At 43.0% G+C, this 25051-nt stretch overlaps 1 protein-coding gene across 2 annotated transcripts in view; it reads left to right on the top strand.

The window, feature by feature from the left end:
- The window catches only part of OSBPL5 (oxysterol binding protein like 5), a 126887-nt gene that overhangs the window by 85524 nt on the left and 16312 nt on the right, over positions 1–25051 (top strand). For both annotated transcript variants that reach the window (XM_081001118.1, XM_081001119.1), the window contains exons 4-10: positions 187–267; positions 1807–1908; positions 3899–4102; positions 10744–10828; positions 17161–17332; positions 21454–21670; positions 24169–24353. In XM_081001118.1, coding sequence (XP_080857244.1) covers positions 187–267; positions 1807–1908; positions 3899–4102; positions 10744–10828; positions 17161–17332; positions 21454–21670; positions 24169–24353 — 1046 coding nt within the window. The remainder of the gene's footprint in view (positions 1–186; positions 268–1806; positions 1909–3898; positions 4103–10743; positions 10829–17160; positions 17333–21453; positions 21671–24168; positions 24354–25051) is intronic.

Here is a 25051-nt window from a genome sequence, read left to right on the forward strand (position 1 = left end):
GGTGCCCAGGATTATTTTGGCCCCTGGGCTCAGGGCAGGGACCCAGTTCTGGCACATGTTGGTAACTACTCAGTACTGCCTTTTCTTTACTTGATGGTTAGATAAATATTGATAACCATTGCTGACTGGTTCCTTTTTGTATTTTATTTTAAGGAGCCTAAAATCTTGCAATTCCTTCCATTCTAGATCGAATACAAATTTTGCAATGGGTCTGATAAAGAGTGTGTATCTCCCACTGGCAAAAGCAACAAGAAGGAGACTTTGAAGGTACGTACAGTTTAGATGTGTGGAAAAGAATGATTATTCTATTTGTGTGGGAAGCTGTTGCTCGAGAGACTGGAACCTCTTTCTCTTTGGCCCATAGGCCACGTCTCTGGAGTATCACAGCAAGGCCAGAATTCTTCTTTTTTTTTTTTAACACTGCTCTTTCTTCCCTGTGGATTAGTTTGCTTTTATTTATTTTTTTACATTTTTTATTTATTGAATTTATATGCCATCCTATACCTGGGGTTCTCAGGGTGGTTCACAGAATAAAATCAAGATATAAAACCACAAAATACATAATAAAAACAACAACCCAATAGGCTCCCCCCAAAAAAACACATTTTAAAAGGGAATAGAATGTAATTAATTCAAATTACAACTTTGCCGTGCATAGGATAGCTCTTTTCTTCAGCTATATTTTCCAGAAGAATCTTCTCACTAATAAGATAATTTTAATCCTTTCTTTGAGCTGTCAGTGGTCTCCAGTCAATGTCACACATGTCACACATGGGCTTTATTAACACTACAACTGGCGACAACTGTGGAGGTACAAGTTCCCAGTGAAACAACAATCCAAAACCAGTTTACTTATAACCTCCATCCCTTCCTTATATGCTCAACCTGCCCTTGTATGCCCAGTAGGTCACTGTGTTCTGCAAGAGCATTTCTCCTTAAAGTCCCAAAAACATTAGAAGCCCCACTCTACAGGCACTTGGAGCAGGGCTTTCATTGTGGCTGCCCTTGTTCCCTGGAACAGCATTCCTGTTGAGATACAACAAGCACCCATCAGAAACAATGGAAATCATGATTGCTTTGACAAGCTTTTCCAGCTGAATGAAAAATCCTCTGCCTTTCAGTATTCATTTTGTATTGATTTTAAACTTGTTTTCAGTTGTTGTTCTTCTGCTGCTTTCAAAACTATTTTATCTGGTTTTTATGATATGTGTGCAAATCATACACACATATATGAGACACGTATAAGCAAAAGTGATCCATAAATTAATACTTACAGAAAAATAAACAAAACCCGGAGAATTCTGAAGCTGGGTGTGAAAGTGAATTGCTTTCCTATGGTACTCAGTAAGGCTTGATATGCCCAGTACCTGGACTCCTTAATTAAAATCAATGGAAGTGGCTGTGAAGGATTCATATTCTGCCCTGTTACCAGAATATAACTGGCTTACGGTTACTCATTCAGCTCCATGGCCAAGTAGGGTTTTGAGTCTTTGTCTCCCAGGTCCTCATCTGACCCTCTGTAAGCACTATGTTGCGCTGCCTCCTTGAGTAAAAAGGATTTGTTCCAAGCAACTGTGGAACCGCATTAAGTAAGAGGCCAAAATCAATAGCAATTTTACCAGATAATAAAGCACTTGCTGTCCCAGCCACTGTTTCACTCCCAACAATGCGAGTTGTTTCTCTATATGAATGCCATGGTCTCATCTTCTCTCCTCAGTTTTTCACCCATTTTTTTTTTTTTTTTTTGCTAGCATAGGAGAAAGAAGAAAACTGTGTTCACCCCTCTTTCTCCCATCTCTGTAACAGGTACAGAAGAAGAATTACAGGCAGGAAAAGAAAAGAGCGACCAAGCAACTCTTCAGCGCTTTGAAAGATCCCAGTGTGGTCATTATGGCAGATTGGCTGAAGGTAATTTAGTATAAAGCGTCATTTTAAGAAGATCCAGCTACTCTTAGGGCTGTTCGATCATAATCCATCAGCTGCCTTCTCTCTGAAGGTTGCTTGCTGCTTACAAATAGTCCTGTTTGGAGAATAAAACCTGATGACTCAAATACTATATTTTTTGATCCAAAACTTATATGTGTCAAAATGAGCAATAAAATTTAGACTAGGGAAGCAAGGGAAATGGTTAGGAAGACAGATAGCCTGACTGTTGGCTCACCAAGGACTTCCTTTCATTCAGAATGCCTTCCATATTAGTTAAGTGCCCTTTTCTGGTGGTGGTGGTGTGGGGAGAGGAGACCAATTTTCTGAAAATCATTACAATGTTAATTCTGACATTTATGGAAATGCATTCTTTAGGCAGAAAATTGAGGAATGATGGATATTTTAAAGCGGAAAATGAAAGAGTTATCTTCATGCTCTCAGATCAACAATCCATCCAGCCCAACAAGTCTAAACACTACAGGCAGAAGTATCTCTTCAGCCTTGCTAACCAACCTCCCTTTGTTTGGAGATGCCAAAGGCTGAACTGGTGGCCTTGTGTATTTATATAAAGCTGGGATTGCCAATGGGGCACGTCTATGTGTTCCCACAGAGGTCTTCCCTGGTGCTCAGTGAGTCTGAAATTAGCCTCAAAAGAAGCATAGGGCAGGTTGTCCTGCGTGTGTGAGATGCTCACCACAGTTTCTCTGTTTGCAGATATGCCCATAGGCTCAGAAAGGTTGGTGACCTTTGATATAAGCCACACGTTCTTGTTGTTGAAACTTCTAATCATTTCCTTTAAATTACAGCTTCCCACTAATTACGCCATCACTCTGCATTCTTGCAGGACCAAACCCTTACATAACAACGCAGTCATGAAGTCACCTTCTGATCTCTGGTGATCAGATCTATTACTGGCAGCCATTTTCTGAAGTTCTTACTGACACTGGCTTCCATTAGCCATAGTTAATGGTTCACTTTAAATGTGCCTTTCTGATCTGTTTGTCCCCTCCCTGCTAGCACGTGGAGGAAATATACTTTGATCTCAGAACCAAACAACGTATCCATAAGATACGTGAAAGAGAAATGGGCTCCTTTGGTTGTTTGAGGTTTTCTGCAACCTTTCTAGGGATCCACTAAAACACTAGCTAGGCTGCAGTGGTAGTGGTGGTGGGAAGTGGGAGGAGAAGACTCCCCCCCCCCCTTGAAACCCTGGAAATGTAAAAAAATTAAGTGACTTCAGCATGCATTGCCCTTTTGGATGTAAGAGGCTATAGTCTCTCCAGGGAAATGCTGCATAAATGTCTTGGGGTTGGGGTCTTAGCAAAATTGCACCCTCTTAATGAGCTGCTTATGGGACACAGGTGGTGCTGTGGTCTAAACCACAGAGCCTGGGGCTTGCCGATCAGAAGGTCAGCGTTTCAAATCCCCATGACGGGGTGAGCTCCTGTTGCACGGTCCCTGCTCCTGCCAACCTAGCAGTTCGAAAGCACGTCAAAGTGCAAGTAGATGAATAGGTCCGGCAGGAAGGTAAACGGTGTTTCTGTGTGCTGCTCTGGTTCTCCAGAAGCGGCTTAGTCATGCTGGCCACATGACCCGGAAGCTGTACGCCAGCTCCCTCAGCCAGTAAAGCAAGATGAGCGCCGCAACCCCAGAGTCGCCTGCGACTGGACCTAACGGTCAGGGGTCCCTTTACCTTTAATGAGCTGCTTAGTGAAAACCAGCCCTTTTCTTCGCAGGCAGCTTCCCCGGGGAGTTTTGCTTCAGCCCCAAGTTACTTCATGAGAAATCATTCAGCGTGAGAAGTCACTGGGGAGAATAGAGCTCCCTTTCGGTATGACTGCATCGTTCTCTGACTCTATTAAACAAGAATATTTCACTGGATGGGGGCTATCTAAAACTGCTTCGCTGGATAGTGACTTGGCTTGAGTAGAGAGGTGAATAATTCCTCCTAACTCCTCCCCACCCCCCTCAGATTCGTGGGACTCTGAAAAGCTGGACCAAGTTGTGGTGTGTGCTGAAACCTGGAGTCCTGCTGATCTACAAGACACCAAAGGTCGGGCAGTGGGTGGGCACCATCTTGCTTCATTCCTGTGAGCTGATTGAGAGACCCTCCAAAAAGGACGGCTTCTGTTTCAAACTTTTTCACCCACTGGATCAGTCCATTTGGGCTGTGAAGGTAAGTGCAAGGCCCGAACTTGGCAACAAATGTTGAGCTTCCTTGAGGAGAAAACAACAGGCCCCAAGCAGGCTCGGGAGTAGCTCTGGCAGCTACCGGGCGTCTGAATCTTGAAGAATTTGTTGCTGGGATTTATTGTGGGGAAGGGGAACCTCAGTAAAATCAAGAGAGATTTCAGCAGAATTCTCTTTTTGGGAGCATTCCTCATGATAGATCAGGAGTGCGAAAATTTGGGGCCGGAGAACAAATATAACCCTCCAGGCTTCTGTTTAAGGCCCTCGGGAGCCTTTCTAGGCTATGCCCTCTATGCCACTGCTCTGCACTTTCTTTGAGTGCTTTTGGTAGGCTGAAATGTGTCCTTAACCTGTGCTTGTTGCCTTCAAGGAGGTGGGAGGAGGTAGGTAGGTAGGGGGTCAATTCTCCACATGTAAAGTGATATTTCCTTCCATGCTGCATCTGTCCTGGTTTAACTAGGTTGGAACCTCTATGGGGACACAATATTGGGCATTGTGTTTATATGCCTCTAGTACAGGGGTCTGCAACCTTTAAGACAAAAAGAGCCACTTGGACCCGTTTCCGAAGAAAAAAAAACTGGGAGCCGCAAAACTCATCATTATAAAAATAACCTTTTTGTCACTTTTTTTATTATTTCTTTGTTTGACCCCTCAGAATTACTCCTCCTCATAGAAATAAACGTTAAATTAACAAGTTACCTTTTTTTGTGTGTGTGTTCTTCACTCCCCTTCAAAACAGTGACCAGCGTACATGCCCCCTTTCAATGCAGTGACCAGCGTACATGCCCCTTACAATGTAGCGGGTGGGCGGGAAGGTGACGTCGGGACGGTGCGTGACTAACGCACGCACCGCCCCCATGCGACGTCACAGCCAGCACAGCGCCCGCCACAGTGGGGAGTGTCGGGGCGCACAATGCGCCTCCTCCCCTCGCTAGTATCTGCCCCGGAGCCGCGGCAAAGGTGTAAAAGAGCCACATGCGGCTCCGGAGCCGCCGGTTGCAGACCCCTGGTCTAGTACAATAGAGCCTTGAACTTTTTGTGGGCCTCTGGGCCCAGTGAATATATTATTGCCTGAAGATCTTACAACTTCTATTTATAAGTAATCCAAGCAACGTTGTCAAGAAATGACGCTCTTTCCCTGAGACATAAATAAATAGCATTTGCCGCCAGCTGTGATGAATGATACTGGCTCCTCACCACCTTCTGACACGTTCAGAGATTATTAACATCTGCTCTGAGGGAACAGTGCTTAACCACACTTGAATCTGGTCCATTCCTAAAAGTAGCAAGTCTGCAGACTGACAGCAAAGATACTGTGAGGAACATTTTCAGTCTAAATTAATGCAGTGCTGATTGCTCCATCGCAAGAGACTATAAATGGGGCCATATTTATGCTTGGAGAGCTGATATAATTTTTCACACTGGCATTAGAAATATATGTCAAAAATGGAACCACAGACATCCAGGTAAATGTCTCATAGCTGGCCACTCAGAACAGACCCATTCTTGTTTGGAAATGAAACATTCTGTTCTTTCTTTCTTTCTTTCTTTCTTTCTTTCTTTCTTTCCATTACATTCTAACATGCCAAAGTGCTCTGAAGTAAAAAGATTGTGTTTTGGAAGGCAAAACAAAAATTCCATGCAAGGTAATAGCTTTTCATAGGATCAGCCAAAAATCATGAAGAATTGTATTCAAGTTAGAAACATAAGAATCTGCCTTTTAGCAAGTTGGACAATTTTTCTGTCTAACTCAGTGTAGTCAACTCTGACTGGCAGCAGCTCTCTGGGGTTTCAGAGGGGGAGACTTTCCCATCCCTAAAGATGCCAGAGATTTAACCTGGGGGCTCCTGTGTGCAAAGCAGATGCTGCAACACCGAGCTTTGCCCCCTTCTTGATCCTGCTTGTTATACAAAAAAAAAAAAAAAACAAACCACACATAAAAAGGAGGGAGGTGCAGAGAAAGATGCCTTCCACAGTGGAAGCCCCCAACATGCATTTTGTAATGGCTATCTGTGATTTCTGCCTACAATGCAAAAAATATTGGTCAAATTAGCTGATAGTCGCTTCAATTCAATTGGGGCCTTTAAAATATTGAAACACAATGTGTGTTGTAATTAATCCTAATAATGAACTTGAAATACCAAGTTGTTCACTTGCAAATATTTATCTCATGGGAAAATGTTGGCAGTCATTAGAAACCTCTCTTTTTTTTTGTCACAAAGGGTCTTGCCCTGATGTTTGCATTATCGCCTTTTAAATTGGGCCCATGAACAAATTGGTCTGCTTTTGACCTCCTTAATAAAGCATTAGACCTGGGTACCTTAAGCCTGCCTCCTTCCAGGTGAACCATCAGTGATGTCATAACACAGGGGTAGGCAACCTAAGGCCCAGGGGCCAGATGCGGCCCAATTGCCTTCTCAATTCGACCAACGGACGGTCCGGGAATCAGCGTGTTTTTACATGAGTAGAATGTGTCCTTTTATTTAAAATGCATCTCTGGGTTATTTGTTGGGCCTGCCTGGTATTTTCACATGAGTAGAATGTGTGCTTTTATTTAAAACACATCTCTGAGTTATTTGTGGGGCATAGGAGTTCATTCATTTCCCCCCAAAAAATATAGTTTGGCCCACCACATGGTCTGAGGGACGGTGGATCCCTGTCATAACATAACCAAATCTGATGTGCCACTATTCAACCCTTAGTTTTCACATGGCAAGCTGAAAGTATTCCCGCTGTGAAAATTGCATACTTCCTGAAAATATATCACCTCAGAGAGAAGGCCTGACAACTTTCCTTTTTTGTGACATGTCTGTCTGACTCGAGAGACAATGGAGTGCGCCTTCAGGGATGAAGTCAAACTGCTGCGTTAGCAGCACCAAAGTGACCTCTCCGGGGCGCAAGCCTGGGCAGTCTGTAGGTCCTGGGCTGCCCTGATGACAAGACCCACCTCTCGGCCTTACTGATGTGGTCCAAAGGAAAGTAGAGCAATACGTTTGGTACTAGCTTGACCACCGGAGGTAATGCAGTGTGTATGATTAGCAAGCTGTTGCACATCCAGTCTAATGACTCCTTATGTGAAACCTTTGATGGGGCTGTATCGCGAGAGAACTTCAGCAGCTTTGAGGTGCAGTACTGAGACTCAATTTTTGTCATCAGGGATGGTCTTTTGAGCTACATGTCATAGCTTGGCTCTGACATGGACACTTTAAAGTGAGAGCAGTTTGGGACATCCTTTTAAAATGCTCTTTTAAAGGGTGTTGATCATTTAATCCTAAACTTGTTTACTCAGGAAGAAAATGAGTTGACTGAGTTAAGTGTGCAAGAATTGCTTGACCAGTCAAAATCAGGGAGTTTCTTCTTACAGAAGCCAAGCTGCCTAATAGAATACTTCAAATTTCAGCTATGTTGAATATTGAGAAGCTTTTAAAGGTTCGTATGGAATGTGTATCAACAGTTAGCATCACAGGTGGCCAAACATGGACTGTAGGATTTATTTATTCATTGCAGTTTTGCATAAGAAAAAAATACTTATTGCAGTTTTTTAGATTTTGCTCCTGAGGACCAGAAAAGTGGGAAATGAAATAAGAGGCTACCACCGATCATGCTGATCTAGAGATGATCTGACAATTCGAACTGCTGAAGCAACACATTTTCTGACCTAGTTTTTAATACCTAAAAATCTGTCAGGGAATGAGTACATTTATTTACTTGCCCTCCCTGGAAGAGGCCAGGCTAAGACATCTTTTCTCTTTTGCAAGATGGGCTTGTGAATGAAACTGAAGCTATTGCTATGGAGACATAATAGACAAAATGAGCAGAGCTGGGAATCTCATCATTCAGCTTAGCAGATCACAGTGCTGCAGTTGACATTAATATGAACTGGCGGTACTTCTAGTGGCCTTTCCCCTTTTGCTAGTTTTAATCTGAAAGCTGGGTTTTGGGAAACACTTGATGCATTCTGGATATGAATGGTTTTGCGCTTTTTTATATAAGAGATATGTGGGGGAGGAATCGTGCCAATATTTTTAGTTGGAGTAAGGGTTAGAGTCACTTCTTTATAACACCAAAGTGTTTTAAATTATCTGTCAACTAAAAGAACAATTGAGTAGCCTCTAGGGTAGTGTATAAGGCAGCAATTCTAACCCAACTTGCTTGGGAGTAAGCCCCACTGAATTCGATAGGGCTTAGCTGTGGATAGGATAGTGCTGTGAACAATGATGACCCCAGGTCAGTTTTCATTTCTGCCATGAACTTGCTTAGGTAGACAAGCCCTCTCTCCTTGCAGTATGGGGGTGATAACTACATTGCAGAGTTGTTTTTAAGCATTACTGATATTATGTACATGAAACACTTTGAACACTGTAAATTGCAGTAGAAATGCTAAGAATCATTACAGTGACATGCCTAGGAAGGATGCTTAAAACTCATTGGATAAAATGGGGTGCTGTTTCACAGAGGTCAAAGCCAACTTGCCAAAAATTTTACAAATTCCAGGCATATTGTGGTATATTAGAGACACAACAGCATTCCCCTAACCAGCCAGTTTTTAGCCAACATTTCTTTATTTTAAAGAGAACTGAGAGATTGCGACATTTTTATGTATGGTGTAGAAAAAGTAGGTAGAAGGAGAAATTGTTATGATGCTAGAATCTGGAGCATTCAATGTAGCTGAATTCAGCTCTTCACACATCGTTAACTCATACTTAGCATGATCCCATGGGACAAGGGGGTTATTGGCTTGCTCCTGTTCTTGTTCTTATTGTGATTAAAAAATAAAAATAAAAATCTTATATTTTTATGTTGCAAATCGCCCTGAGGTCTACGGATGGAGAGTGGTGTACAAATTTAATTAAAATTAATGCAATAACAGTGGGGAAGTATCACAGAACAGCTAGTTAAGCCAAGTGATGTGTGGACTGTTCAATATCAATCCATCACTAATGCTCTATTATTGTGGCAATGACATGTTGCAGAATGCACCCAGGAAGAACCACCAGTCTGGAGATGCCTCCTGTTCTCCAGTCCATCTGCTGGTGAGATGGCAGAAGGATGAGGAGGTGCTGGCTCTCAAAGGGACACCACAACAGCTTCCCAGTGACTGGTGCTCTTTTGTCTAGGAATTGCTAGTGCATTAGCTTTGATGGGTCATGGCTAAGTTTAAATGAATGCTATTGGGATCCTAATGCTGAGTGCTCTTGAGGTATTTTGAGGAAGTGAATTCCTCAAGTGAAGGCACCTGAGTGTTACACAGGAAATACAGTACAATACTCATTGTATAGTCATGGTTAGTCACTCGTTGGCCACCTTTAATAGTGCCACGGATCCTTCGCCAGCCCCCTGCTCTTCAAAGTTCTGGGCAGGGCTCTCCTCATTACCCTCCATTATTTGACTGTTGTTTGCAACGGAGTGAATTAATAAATGAAAGCTTATTTTTAAAAAACATCTCTTGAGATTGCTCATCTCTGATGAGCCATGAGCTTATGTGAGAGATGTTCCAGTCATGGCAAAGCTATGAAATAGTCACTTTCATTCAGACAACTCCATTTGCATGCTGACCTGTCTTTTGATATTGTCAGGGTGGAAGATTGAGATTCCCCCCATGACAGAAGGGCAGTTTCCAAAGCTACCAAGAGACCTGGCTTCCCCCTTCTCCCTCTCCCTCTTTCTCTCTGTCTCTCTCACACACTTACATTCACTTGCACCCTATATTTCTTCTAAAGATCTCAGAGCGGTGTACATTAGGTTATTCCCCTTTTGTCACTTGGAAGGACTTGGGGGGAGATGACCTAAAAACAGAAAATAAAAAATAAGCAAATATATAGAAATAAACAAGCAATCTTAGGAGGTGAGTTACCCTGAGTCACACCAAGGGTGTGTCCTAGTTGACAGAGGGCATTCCTCTGTTTGGAGAGTCTCCATTGTGAAGACCAAAACTCCTAGCAAGGGAGAGCAGGGGGGACCTTTAAGGTGCCCATCAACAGTTACCACCAGGATAGCTGTTTGAGTAGGCACACAAGCCACCGGGTCACCACTATGCTGAGATGTATTGTGTTTTTATTTAAGTTATAGTGATTGCTTCTAAATTTGCATCTGTATGTATAAATTACTTTATGCAAATCTGTGACTTTGGGCAATGTGTCAGAGGCCACCTTCATAGACACCCAAATCTTCCCAGTTACCTTTATCACAGACCATATGTACAGCCTTCCATGAATTGAAGGGAATTTTTCAGAAGTGGAGAGCCTTTCTATATTCATGGAGTTTCCCACTGAGATTCAGAACTCTATTCTTCAAGGCGTCTATTTTAGACATAGCTAAATGCACTGCTCTGGTTCGCCAGAAGCGGCTTAGTCATGCTGCCCACATGACCTGTCTGCGGACAAACGCCGACTCCCTCAGCCAGTAAAGCGAGATGAGCGCCACAACCCCAGAGTCGTCCGTGACTGAACTTAATGGTCAGGGGGTCCCTTTACCTTTAAATGCATTTTGGAGTTTGCTCTATCCCAAAAATGGAGGGTGGTTGCATACTTTTCATTTGTTTCATTAAATTAAAAGCAGAGAATATAAACTGAAATGATATGGGAAAATGATAAAATATGTTTCTCTTCTTTTCATGCATCGCTCTAGGGTCCAAAGGGAGAGAATGTAGGCTCAATCACACAGCCTCTTCCAAGCAGCTACTTGATCTTCAGGGCAGCTTCCGAATCAGATGGTAAGTTTTTGACCTTTTCTCTATGTCTACATGCTATTCATTATCTTCCAATTAACCAATACAGATCTTTCTGGGCAAGCAGATGTGCTTGACCCCTTATGATTCATGCATTGGGCTTCATGTAATTCATGTCATGCGCTCTCTGGGGAAACCACCTTTAATCCAGTGGAAATGAGTGCAAAATTTTCAAGGGTAAAAAAGACTTTAAGGTGTTGTTGTTTTTCTTTGTCATTACCATGCTAAACCTTGGCAATGGGGGGAATTGCAGAACACTTAGTATTGATGTTCCACATCCCACTTTGTTCCCCTCCCCCAGACAGCTACAATATATAATTAGGGTTTTTTTGTGGGGGGGGGAAGCCCATATTTCAGTTTCTGGTCAGCTGCAGGCAGCTCACGGAAGAGAGATGAAACCCAACCGGTCCCTCAGGCTTTTGCGGCAGTTTAATAGTTCCAATGACTGTCTATCAATCCATGCCATAAAAGCGATTATCTCCTTAAAGATCAATTTAACTTGACATTTCATTAACGTAGTTACAAAATGTGCAGGGTAAAGTAATACGGTCATTCTGTTGCTGGGGAGGGATAGCATAGAGTTCTTGTCTAAGAACCGTCATCGCAGCTGGGGAAAAAGAGGTGTGCATAAGAACATTTTCCTTTTGGCTTCTGTGGACTGGATTGACCTATCTTGTTTACAATAGCCTTTGGGCTTCTCTAACCTTTACTTGCAATGAGTTTCATGCAATCAGCCTTATGTACTCAAACAGCAACCTGCTCTTTTGGGTCCTAATTTAGACCTGTCTATCCTTGAAAAAGGGACGCAGGTGGCGCTGTGGGTAAAACCTCAGCCCCTAGGACTTGCCGATCGCATGGTCGGCGGTTCGAATCCCCGCGGCGGGGTGCGCTCCCGTTGTTCGGTCCCAGCGCCTGCCAACCTAGCAGTTCGAAAGCACCTCCGAGTGCAAGTAGATAAATAGGGACTGCTTACCAGCGGGAAGGTAAACGGCGTTCCGTGTGCTGCGCTGGCTCGCCAGATGCAGCTTGTCATGCTGGCCACGTGACCCGGAAGTGTCTCCGGACAGCGCTGGCTCCCGGCCTATAGAATGAGATGAGCGCACAACCCTAGAGTCTGGCAAGACTGGCCCGCACGGGCAGGGGTACCTTTACCTTTACCTTTTATCCTTGAAAACTGCATCTTGATGATGATTGAAATTACTGGTAAAATACTAACTGTGCTGAGTATTGTTGGTTTATCCTATATAGTCTCAATTTTAAAATTATATATCCTTTTTTTGGGGGGGGGTTATGGGATGCTCTGATTTATCTATTTGTACCTTGTCCTTCCTCCAAAGTGCTCAGGAAAGCTAGGGCCAAGCCAGGCTTGAAGTCAAATGTGTCTTTGCATTTAGTGTGCATGTTTTCACATGTAATTAGCAGCTGAAGGGGGGGATGATAACCACTGGAATCCCAGCATGTGGGTAAATTAACCCTTTCCTTCCCCTGCTGCAGTCCTGACCCACATTTCTCCTCTGATGCCCTTATTTACATAGGGAAGAAATCCCCCATTGGGGCCAGTCAAAGGATTTCCTCTCAATGCAAATAGCAGCTTCAGAGGAGAAGGGTGGGTGGGTGACTTCTTGCCCATTATAACAGTGCAATACTGTGCATGCTTTATCAGAAGTGAGTCCCATTTGTTCTATGGGTTGCACTCCCAGATGAGTGTGCATACGAGGGCAACTCCAGTTTGCTTTCAAGAGTTTGAACTCAGGTTGCCTTATTCTAGAGCCATACCACATAAAGAAAATGCTAACCCAGGTTCACTGAGGAGGGAATCATGAGAGGCCAAACTTTGTTAATCTAAAACCATATTGGTCTTCAGCCAATATTTTGCATATAACATTCACTGATTACTAACACTTACTATTTGTTGTTCCTTTGGCATTTTGGTGGGAATTGAATTGCCCTGGGTGAATATGGTGTGGCCTACAGCTGTGTTTTTCAATGACTGTTTTATCGAAATGCCTCAAACAAATGGGCTGAACTAACCATTATGTATGTTATGTGTAGGCATTAGTCAAATAAGAGCCCATAGTAATTAGTCAGCTCCCTGGGCAGACATAAATTTTCCTCCAGCAGGTGCCATTTATTCTAATTCTTGTGCTGGATCTGCTGGTGGTATGATCTAAATTCTCTGGTGAGTGCTTAAGCAGCAGTCTTAAGGAACTGGTCTAGCGGGGAGAGGAGGACAAAGGGAAGAAATACTTCCTCCCCTTCATTTCCCCTCTCTACACCAGTGGCAGCAGCACCAACCATAGGAAGTGTGGGAAGATCTGCCTGGGCCACCCGCCTGGCTGCTTCATTGGTCTGTTCGCTTGCGCCACCTGCCTGGGCCACTGGCCTGCCTTCTTTCTTCCACCCCTGTCTGCCTACCTTTCCACTCGCTCACTCTGCTTCACAGAAGCTCTTGTTTGTCAGCATGAAGACGGACAAAGGAAAATACAGTATATAGAGATATATATCAAGATATATACGCCCTCTTCAGGAGAGCCATTTGAATGTGCAAAGGGCAAAGCAGGACAAGAACTTGGGGAAGTTTCCTCTTTTGAAATCAAACGTGGCCATGTTTGATTTTAATGGCAGCTGGCCGTTTACCTGTATATTTAATTTAATAGCACGCGGGCGCTGCTCCCAATTGGCTGAACAACACATCTCACACCCAGATCCTGGGTGCCCCGCAAGATTAAGTCCAGGGTCACCACCTCTCTGGTTGGTTCCAGTATCAACTGTTCCAGGGCACACAATTTTGCCTCTTTCTCATGACTGGAAGGCATATGTAGCCAATCTGTGTGAAGGTAGTTGAAATCACACATTACTAATATGTCTCTTTTTTCGTATTGTTCCTTGATTTCGTTCTTCATCTCAAGATCTCCCTGAAGATTTTGATCAGGGGGGTGGTGTAACACGTCTCACTAAATTAATGCTGGGGCCTGTTATCGCAACCAATGATGCTTCTGTGGAGGAGTCTGTCCCTTTTGGGATTTCTCACTTGCTGGACTCAATGCTCTTCATTGTACAGAGTGACACCACCACCTCCAGTATGTCCTTTTCTGCCCTTCCTATAGAGTTTCTGTCCAGAAATAACAATGGCGGTTATGTATGGAGTACTGTTTTATCCCCAATGTTTTTTAAATACCTGTATGAAGCTGTTGGGAGCCATCATTAGGAGATATGGGTCTAGGTGCCATCAGTACGTTGCTCACATGGATCTCTTCAGTGAATATTTCAGATATCTTGACAGAGCAGTAGTGAGGGGAAGAGGACACGTATTAAAGTCTTGTGCTGCCTGCTCCTGTGCAGCTCTCTTTCATTACGTTAGTCTTATGTGATTATCCAACTTGAAAGGTATCAAAATCACTCTTCTGTGACTTCTTTCATCGGGTTCCAGCATCATTGCTTCGGTTTATTTTGCTGGCAAATCTGAAGGATATGGCTCAGTGTGGGTTCCAATGGAGGAGGTGTTGTTGTTGTTGGCGGCCTCCAGTTTTTAGTTTTAATCCTTCAGTTCAGCAGATGTGGTTGATTCTAAAAGCACAGCACCACCTGTAGGACACAAGGGAGTATCGCCCTACATTGATTTACCCTTTATCTGTTGAAGTCAGTTTTTTAGAGCAAGTGTTTCACAATATGATGGTTGGAGGAACACTTCCAACCAGAAAGCCAATGCAAGAAGATGCATAAGACAACGCAGTCCATGGTCTAAATGCAGGGCCTTAAGTCCAGTAGCTGAACCACTTGTCTTGATACCACATACCTGTAAAACCTGGCAAGTTTAAAAATAGGATATGGACGAATAATAATTCACATACTTCTGCAGTCTTTAAATATTGTCTCTATCCATCCATTCTCCCTTTTACTCACTCCTAAATGCACTCACCCATACTGACTCATATATGAATGCCTACATTCACTAGTTTTGATATAAACCCACAATTTATGTGGGGGTTATGTTCCAGGGATTGCACTTGAGACCAAAATTGCATATAGTCAAAGCACATTGGGTTCAGTGGTGGGTGGGGTTGCCAAAGTTATTTTTTTCCCAGAACCCTGCCCCCTTTCTGCTCCTTACTTACTTATCATGTGCATACAGCTGAATGTGCACAAATTAAATGTGTGTAAGTTGTGGGCTTACTGTATTGGAAACATCCCTTGCTCTCGTCATTGCCTCCTTCCAAATGTAGCAGTTAACAGAAGCCCCTCCTTAGGCTGAAAACCCCAGGTTTATTCTCTCTTCTTTGGAAGGGTGAGGACCCAAAAGCTTCAGCTTATAGTGGACCTCTTTACCTGCTTAAGGGTCCTTGCAGATGGTCTGTTGGTTGAGTATTTATCCTGATTTGTTTGCACAAAATTTACAGGGAGATTATATGGCATTCATTCCATTTTGTCTGCACCGAGATTATATGCCCAGCGTTGTCATTATCCCTACTTTCCAGTACATTGCCCATTGCTTTTCTTACCACAAAAATCACAAGGTTTATACGTAAGCTGTTCTGTTGCACGGGAGTGACAATGCACTGAACCACACAGACTATATTTGCCTATATATGGTTGAATCATGCCTCACAAACAGCAAGTTTGGAAGCCATTTTGATGGGTGACAGCTTATAAAGGTGGGGAAAGCCTCATCAAAGTTACAACCCACTCCATGCCACCTACTGGGGGAGAGGTGGAGAGATGGGGTGAGTCTGTCTGTGCTGTCTGGTTTAGATCCAGAAAGTGGCTCCACATTGGCAGGTGTCCCAGATGTTATCCTCCAAATATAGCCTCATGGACAGGAACTGGTTGCTGCAAGTCTGAGAGTACAGTACAAGTTTCTGGGAGAGAAAATTATGCTTGCTATTGAGGGAAGGCACTCATTTGGAAGCGAGAGAGGCCCTCTTCCATTCTGGAGTTGCGTTTCGAAGGGAGGGCATAGGGGAGTTTTGCAGTACAATATGAAAATCAGTATTTCACCACCGTCTGTCTTACGCTTTTTGAGCTGTTTGGTCCTATATGCAGAACCATTTGTTTCCTGTTTATAATGATGCCCTTTGGTGTTATTTTCTTTACTTGGTGACATTTTATTTTTAACCCTAGCATTTACTTGATTGAGCAGGCTGAAGGTTTTATAGATTTCTTTTATTAAAAAAACAAACCCTGAAATAATGCCTGGGAGACTATTTCTAAAACTGAAGCATTATGTATTCAATTATATGCCACCAGGTTTAAGGAGCTTTTCCGAATGCACGCCATTTTATCACTAGTGAAACTGGAAACCAATTGCACGTACTTGTCTTGTAGCTTTGCACCAGTGAGGAAGTAGGATAGGCTCAAGCACTAATCTTTGTTTGCCTGCATAGGAAGATTCCCCCAAAGCAAATGCCAGGGTATCAGTCACTATTAGCAATGCTTTTTCATAAAGATTTTTTCGACACTAGCTTAGGGGGGGAAATGCTACATGGTACATTTTAAATGTACCACTCTTGAGAGTACATGAGGAATAGAATGGGTAGGAAGCCACGCAGTTTGTCTTGCGTTTCAGGGTTCCTGGGCAGCTTAAATGCATTTGATTTAGCAAAATGTATATGAGGACTTTGCTCAGAAATTGCCACACATTCTCACAGAGGGCACTCTGAAGTGAGGAGCAGACTTTCCGAAGTGGGGAAGATGGGGGTAGAAAACTAAGTGGAAATGGAAGAAAACCATAAATGGGGAAACACATGTTTTATTGTCCTTGTAAAAGCAGTGCCATAATAAATGTGTCAGTATTTTGAGGTACTGGACAGTGATTTGCTGAATGAAACTGATGTGGCAACCCCTCTGACAGCTACTTGGATCATGTTACTTTGCACAGCTTGAGTATTTTAATATTTAGTATCCATTACAGTGTAATACTGTGAGAATCTCAGTAATTTGAGTGGCATGTAAACCACAAATACCAAGACCGGAAACGATGTATGGATTTAAAATGCACTCTATATATGATCTGCCTGTTGTTGTTTTGGATGAGGCTAAACTTTTAGGGACAAATTGTATCCTGAAATATTTCAGATTTGGGCCATCACCTGGAGGATGTAAAAAGCTATTAATATTGAAGAGAGGAACTGAGTATCAAATGGTAACACTTATTTGCAGGCATCAAGTCTCATTGCTTTCAGGACATTTGAAATCTTTGCTGTGTACTGTATCCGTTGTCTCTCTCGATATGGATTAAATGTCTGGATACATGAAATGGGAAGCAGTCACGGGAGCATTCTGCATTTTCCTATTTGACCTCTGTGTTTGTGTTTTTATAGGCCGGTGTTGGTTGGATGCTCTGGAACTGGCCTTACGCTGTTCAAGCCTCTTCAGGCTCAGTGCATCCAAGCAAGGGAAAGATGGAGAGTTGAATTGCTCGGCTGATTCTTCGCATGCTGGCCTGTACAACCTACTGCACACGGCTACCATCTCGGATCAGGAACTTTTTCAGTAAGGATGTACACACTTACTGCATATATTCTGAAGTTCTGTAGTGGTTCCTGCAGTTGAGAGTACGTTTCATGCATCTGCTTTAATCCCTTCTAAGTGGTAGCAGTGAGTAAAAGACCCATTTTGTAATGAGAGCATCCTTTCACTTGAACTAGGACAAAGTCAGGATGGCAAAGGTGTCTGCCTCTGAACATGCCTTGCCAAGGAGCAACAGTGAGAGAGGGCTCTTGCCTTAATGCCCTGCTTGGGCATATCCTGAAAGCAATTTTTCTGGGAAAACAGGATGCTGGGCAAGATAGGCTGATCCAACAGGGCACTTTTTATGTTCTCTGGCATCACACACACACATCACACACACACACTATTCTCTGTTCAGCTGTGTGTTCCTAACATTCAAGGTAAACATTCAAGGTAACATTCAAAGCAACATCCATTGCTTTCTAAATAGTGAGCCTGTGAGTAAAAATCTGTCACCTAGACATCAGGAAGGGATACATATTTTACTGCAGAAACGAAGTGTAGATTACTTCCAAGGAGTAGCATTTCTCTCCCACATATCCAGGTAGTGCTAGGAGAAGATTTATCACTGGCACAGTGTTCCATGATGGGATCAAATCCTTCAGTTAAACATCTTCCCCTTGGGGAATTAAGCCAATTAAGCTGACATGTTATTATTAGTAAGTCATTTAATTACATGTAATGCTTTCTTCAGCTTATTTAAATTATGCTTGGAAATTAAAGAAGCAGACATTGTGTCTTCAATAAGTTGGTCATCCTCCATGGAAGAATTCGCTCCCCAGCTAGTGCTGCCTTCCTGTTCTGGGTGACTACACAAGAGAAAGTAATCGTGATTACTTTCAGTTATTGGAATGCCCATACAGGGATTGCTCCAAACTTACACCTCTGTTCCAAGTAGCACTAGCATTAAGTCTTTTCTGCCATTTACAAAGACTTACTGCTGCTTATGCTGATTGCTAATGGGAATTTTTCCTCTGAATTTTCACGTCTGCTTTAGGTTGGGTTTATGCATTGCTGCACTCATTTTATAATTCTAAATTGTATATGAAATAGAACCAGGCTATTCTACTCCCATAAGCACGCTCTCTTTCTCTCTCTCCCTGTCACACAGACACACTCAGACACACACACACACACACACACACACACACACACACTCTTAGGGTTTAGCATCTGCCTCTACTGTGACTGTTTACCTTTGATGTCTGTCTGGTCATTAAGCAAGATTGTCAGATCAAAATTTCAAAAGCTGGGGTGCCTCTTGAGCAGATGCCATGGAGATTGAGGGTTCTGAAATCAGGGGTGTGCCTGCTTCCTGGTCTGTACTGCTCTCACAGTCTAAGGGATGCTCTATTTAAAATCTGGTAACCCATCATGCAGTATTAATATTTGCAGGGATTACAGATAAAGGTTTTATCTGCTTTCAGTCAATCTGTTCCAAATACAGCAGTGTCTCTTTATTCAGAGAGGCAGAAAAAAATTCTCTGCATCTAGAGAATCAAGTGAAACTAGTACTTCGCCCCATCTGTTGCAAACAAGGGCCCCTTCAGACAACCTATTACTGAGCATTTGTCCTGTTTTGCTTGCACAACACTTACATGGTGGTTAGACTGCATCCAGTCTTTGCTAAGCATTCACAGAATCCTAGAATTGTAGAGTTGGAAGGGTTGCCATATGTCCTCTTTTTCCAGGACATGTCCTCTTTTTCATGCGTCAGAGCAATCCATAGTTAGAATTAGAAGTCAGCAAATGTGTCCTCTTTTTTGCTCTTCAAAATATGGCAACCCTAGGATAGTCATCTAGTCCAACCCTCTGCAATGCAGGAATCTCAGGTAAAGCATCCATGACAGGTGGCCATCCAACCTCTGCTTAAAATCCCCCAGTGAAGAAGAGTCCACAACCTCCTGAGGGAGTCTCTTCCACTGTCATTCTGAGCAGCTTGTGGACTAATTATCCGACAATGAGGACACATTCTGCATTCACCCTAATTGCTTGCATGGTGTTTACATGTGTTCCCGTTAGTCATTTGTTCATCCAACACTTTTCAATGCATTCTCCCATCACTTTCCAAATGGCAAAACGTCTGTGTTTTAAAAAGTAAGTGGGTTAGTTGCACACAGGTGACAGAGCACTTTAATCCACCTTACATATGCAACCCTAAAGTTTCCATATGCCAGTGGTGAGGATCCTTTTTGTCTCCAAAATCCAGATAAAGGACCAGCTTAGGTTGCTCTTTGGAGCACAGTAGCTGTTGTTCAGGAAGTCCCAGTCGGTGCAAACAACTAGACTCCAGGGCTTGATCCAAACTTTGTTTAAATTATTTCATGTGGCTATCCATTTGTATGTGCTGTTTTCCATTTAGACTTATAACACATGTCACACAGATTTACTACTGTAAACTTTCAAAACTTAGTGGCATGTGCTTTGCAAATGATTCCCATGTGGATCAGCTCCCCCTGCAGTTTGAATTCCAACATGGTCAAGTCCCCAGTTGTTTGCCAGTATGAACTGGGCCAAAGAGCATGAACAATTTGGGAAACCAGATCTGTCCTATCCTGCCTTGTGGAATAAATATTCCTTCTCTATCATGCCCTTCAGATTGGGCATAGAGGGCATTTTTCATAATAGAAAGAGACCATAATAATTATCTATGAAAAAGTTGGACTATAGGCATTTTTTTTTTTTTATAATGATATTTATTAAAGTTTCACAAAAATACACAAGACAAAGAAAAAACCTTAGTTGCATGAGCTCAAAGCAGTAAATCAAATATATGATCTTTGAGCAAAACACATAAATGACCTACCATGCTCCAAAGTGTGAGATATTGACATAGAGGTCTCTTCACTTGACTTTTAAAGTGGAGTTGCAGTATGTTGCTGCATGCCTTTATTTCAGATTTGCTTGATTCTAAGCCTTATTCATGACAGTTCTCTTCTGAGATGAAACTGAACGGAAGGCTAATTTTGCTAATACAAGTGGGCATATTATTGAAAGATGGTAGAGATGTGGCTTGGCGCAAAGCCTGAAATCACTCTGTTTGATTAACATGCAACTGTAAAGCCTCTCAGTAAAGCTTCTCATGGTTTTTGGAGAGTCTTTCATGCCAGCCACACATTTTCAGTAATAATTAATCTCTGGTTGTTTTTCATTTATAGGACTGGCTTTAACAATGAATACAGTGGAACAATGCCTTGAAAATAATTGTGAGAACTGGCAAAAGTCTTTCTGCGTGCCAAGTGGTGAGGGGTCTTCAGCCCCCCCAAATTTTTCAAGGAGGGGGCTGTGCTCCCCCCAAATCCTGTGGCCCTGCCCCACCACCTTCTCCCCACTGATGTCACGCAAGGAGGAGGAGGCCGAGCATGGAGCCCAGCTCCATGCTCCCCATTTTCCACCCAGTGCACGAGCCATGGTATCACAGCGGCAGGATGCCCGTGTGTCCTAGCCCAGTGTGCGAGTGCTTGTGCGCTAGGTGGGGGCGGGACGCGTCATGTGATGTGTAACGTGACACGTCATGTGATGCGCACCTGCAATGCGGGGGGGGGGGCAAGTCGGCGCCCTTGGATTGACTAATTCACACTTGTAGGATAAATTGACTAAATTTTCTTTTATCAGGTGACAGTCCTAATAATAACCAAATCTAGATCCATTGTGTAGTGTTTGCCTCTGGAAAGTGCCTTTAGAGAAACTGATTTCATTCCCAAAATAAAAGCTGCTAGCAGATTGGCTTTGTGTTACCCTGCAAGTTTTCCATTTGAAAGCAGATGAAGGGGGTCCTGGCAATGGGGAGTGTAGCCACACCTGCCTAACCGCATTCTGGTGGGTGTATACCAAAATTGTAATCACCACTTCCTTCTTCGTTCACCTGGGGCATGTGCATGGAGGAAAAGGTGTGGATGACTTAAGTCAAGGATTTGCAAATGCATGTTAAGTAAGCATACCTACCCTTGCGGACAGCAGGATCTAGAATCAATCAAGATTGAGAGTTGCTTGTTAAGGAGGAGCAAGAACATTTCTGGGTTGAGAAAAAGCTACCATTTTCATGCTACAGACAGATTAGCGTGTATGCAGCCTAAGACATTGTAACCATCTGTGTCTTTCAGCTTTAATGAGTCAGCTCTGGAGAACCACCACCTAGAGAACGATGCTTTCTCAGACAAATCTGAAAGGGACAATATAGAAGAGTCTGAGAACGAGATGCATGAGAACAGCCGGAAGACAAACGAAAGTGAGAGCGATCAGTCCGAACTCCACGGGGAGTCGTCCCAGGAAAAGAAAGGGACCACCTACTTGGAGCAGAACTATGAAGAATTTGGAGAGGTAACCATTTTAACATCTATCTATCCACCCACCCACACAGTTTGTTATCCATCTGTCCACTGCATTTTTCGCCTTATGATAGAAGATTCTTTTCTTCGTCCCATTTCTTTTATTCTGTTGTGAAGAGCTGAGTCGCACTGACAAAGTCGTTTGCCAGAGGTAGCAAGAGGACAATTGCCCCTCCAATAATCTGTTTTCCAGGACAATTTAACATGCCTTATTTCAATGAGAAGTGTAAAATGTGTTGGTTTTTCCTTCATATCATGAACAAAATGAGCTGCTTGTAAGCTGTAATAGGCCAATGGACTTATATTAAATGGCTTACTAGTAGAACCACAACATTATTTCTCACCCAATTTAATAACCTCAGGTCACATGCTCATGCCCAATTAGAGGAAACTTTGTTAACCTTATACAATTTGTTACTTTTTTTGTTGTGGGAAATCTAGAGTCAGCCGTGGAACTTAAATGGAACATGAAAAAAGAGAACTTGGATTGTATCATTATAGTGTTTGCCATTGTGCCATTGTATTCAGTGATACTTACTCCCTTGTAAGACCTTTGTTCATCCCACTCTTTTCAATGCCTTTCCCTGCCACTTTCCAAGCCACAAAAAAAAAAATCTGATTTATTTTTTTAAGCATATTTATTGTGCTAGGGCAGCAGAGCTCTTGAAACCACATCAAAGGCACAAACCTAAAGTTCTGGTATGCAATTGAATTCCCCCTGCAAAATTCTAAAAGTCTGGAGGCACACTAACATAGGGTATCCCTCTGTAAACAGTTAAAAATGTAATTTTGTTCTTGATTCCTGTTGTTGGGACGACTTGCTTTTCAATCCTTTGTGATATATGTGTGTGAGGCCAAGATATATGCCCCTGCAAAGTTGGCAAATACATCTGATGAAAGCACTGACAGATCAATACACATCATAGCTTATAGCACCACTGCAATAGCTTTTCGTCTTAACAGTTTCCATTATCTAAGGTGGATCAAGCTTAGGGATGTTGTTTGTCTGGGGCGCAAGACAGATTGTAACTAATAGAAATCGATAGAGAGGGAAAAGGCTCGTTGCTCCGCTCACAGGCTTTCTTTTTATCAAACTCCGCTCTGCGGCAAGTGGAATGGTTCTAAGTTCCCATTGTGGGTTTGCTCTAGGGAGCCGTACTCTGCAGGCCAATACTGGAGCATAAATGATGCCCAAGGTAGGGAAATGCAGCAGCCACAAGTTTCGCCTTGTATCTGTAGCCTCAGTCACCTTGGGTTTTGTTTCTCAGGAAATAAAGCAGGGTGGGGAGGTTGTACAGTTAAGTTTTTGGAATATCCAAGGCCATGTAATGGCTTCAGAGCTTAGGGATTCCCTGATTCACCTCAAGTCACCTTGTTAATGGCACAAGCCAACTCCTTGTGAAGTGATCCAATTACCCAGAGGCTTGATTGGTGGGTTCTTCGTTTGCACAGCCTGCTTCTCTCACAGACCCAAACTATTCCATTTTTTTTACAGGGAGAATTATGGGGAATGTTGAGGCGGAGCTTGGTTAGCAAGTGCCTTTCCCACTACCACCTTACAGTATTAGTTAAAAGCAGCTTAAAAGCAACATCCAAGTGCTAGATTAGCTTCTTACAGTTTTCTTTGCCATTAAAAGTTTAGATGTTGGGCCCCAACGTCAATAAAACATTCTTTCTCCCACGTTGTTGAGAGGAAAACGCTGAGGTTGCTTCAGGGGGTGGGTGCATAAATCAGCCTGTTAAAGGGGTTTGTATCTGCATTAATTCTCTCTGGATGTGCTTAGCCTTGTTGAATTGCACACAACGATGACCTGGTTCACACATGGCACTATGTCAAACCATGGCTTAGCATGAACATGCAAGCTCTCAGAGATGAAGTCATGGCTTCTTGGCTTCTCCTCCAGTTGTTCTTCCACAGCTGTGCTGAGTCAGGCTTAACCTGTACTCCAGACCTAGGCTTGTGGTTTAGCTCTCTTCAAACAAACCAGGAGCTGTAACCAAAGTTCATGCTATGCTTCACAGCTCCTAGTCTGGCTAGGAGAGATAAACCACAAGCCCTGGTTGAGATGACATGCTAAGCCAAACCTGCTTAGCTCAGCGTAGCAACAGAAGGAGCAGAGGAGGAGGAGCATGTCCTCTCTGGCAGCCAGCATGTTTGCTCATTCATCCTGAGCTATGGTCTGGCTTAGTGTTTCATGTGTGAACAAGATCACAGAGTGCAACTAAACAGGAAGTAGACACATGGCACAAATAGGAACTTCCTGACTTGATCTACTGTTTAAACATGCCTTCACAATATGAATTTCTCTTTCTAACCAACCAGTATCTACTGATGTTTTTAATTGTTTTATGGATCATTTTTTAAATTATATTTTATATGCTGTAAGCTGCCTTGATATATACTTTATGAAAGTGGAGATTACAAATATTGAAACAACAAAATGGAGCATCAGCAAGCTGAAGGGTTTTTCCCCACCCTCTTCTCTTTAGACGGGCGAATGCTCTCAAACAGAAACTGTGTCCGATGAAAACAAGAGCTTGATGTGGATCATCCTGAAGCAGCTGAGGCCTGGCATGGACTTGTCCCGCGTTGTTCTGCCCACCTTCATCTTGGAGCCGCGCTCCTTCCTCAACAAGCTTTCCGATTATTACTACCACGCCGACCTACTTTCCCAGTAAGCAGCGCCTGCCGGCTTTTTGATGATGCAGTGCGCAGATGTGCACCCATGTGCCAGGAGTATTAGTCCGGCTGCAGCTGGGATGTTTGTGTGCTTGAAAGGGCTCCCTGATAATACGTGAGGCTCTCAGAGTTAATCGGCTGGTGCCGTAAATCAGGACAGGAATCCATTTCGGTGACCTTTAGACATCAACAGTTTATGGGAGCTGTGAGGAAAGCAAAGAAGAAGAAAAATGAGAGGTGTACTGATATGCTTTCTGCTGCACTCAGCCTTGCCAGTGTGTAATTGGCAATAACTGCATACCCAACCTATTTGATAGGTTAAGGTTTGTGGAACAAGGAGAGCAAGCATATAGGGAAGATGAATCCTGGAGCATTTTTTAAGCAGCAATAACATGTACAGTAAAAAACAAAACCTAGATGCTTTTGGAGGTATAATTAGGGGCATTATTATGCAGTCCTTTAGGTTTGGCAGACTAGGACTGCTCTCCTCTGTGCACTTTTCTGGGAATACTTTCCACTAAATACAGTGGATCTTACTTTTCAGTAAACATACATAGGGTCTTGTGCTTCCCCCCTCCTATAAAGTGAGGCAGGATCTAAAATTAGGATATTTTAATGTGCAGTCTTCATGAGCTGGTTTGCAAGGGGTGGGATAAACTTAAATGCTCTTTTCAGATTTCCAGCTAGCTTTTG

This window comes from Podarcis pityusensis (assembly GCF_964106645.2).
Source record: "Podarcis pityusensis genome assembly, chromosome: 1".
Lineage (NCBI taxonomy): Eukaryota > Metazoa > Chordata > Lepidosauria > Squamata > Lacertidae > Podarcis > Podarcis pityusensis.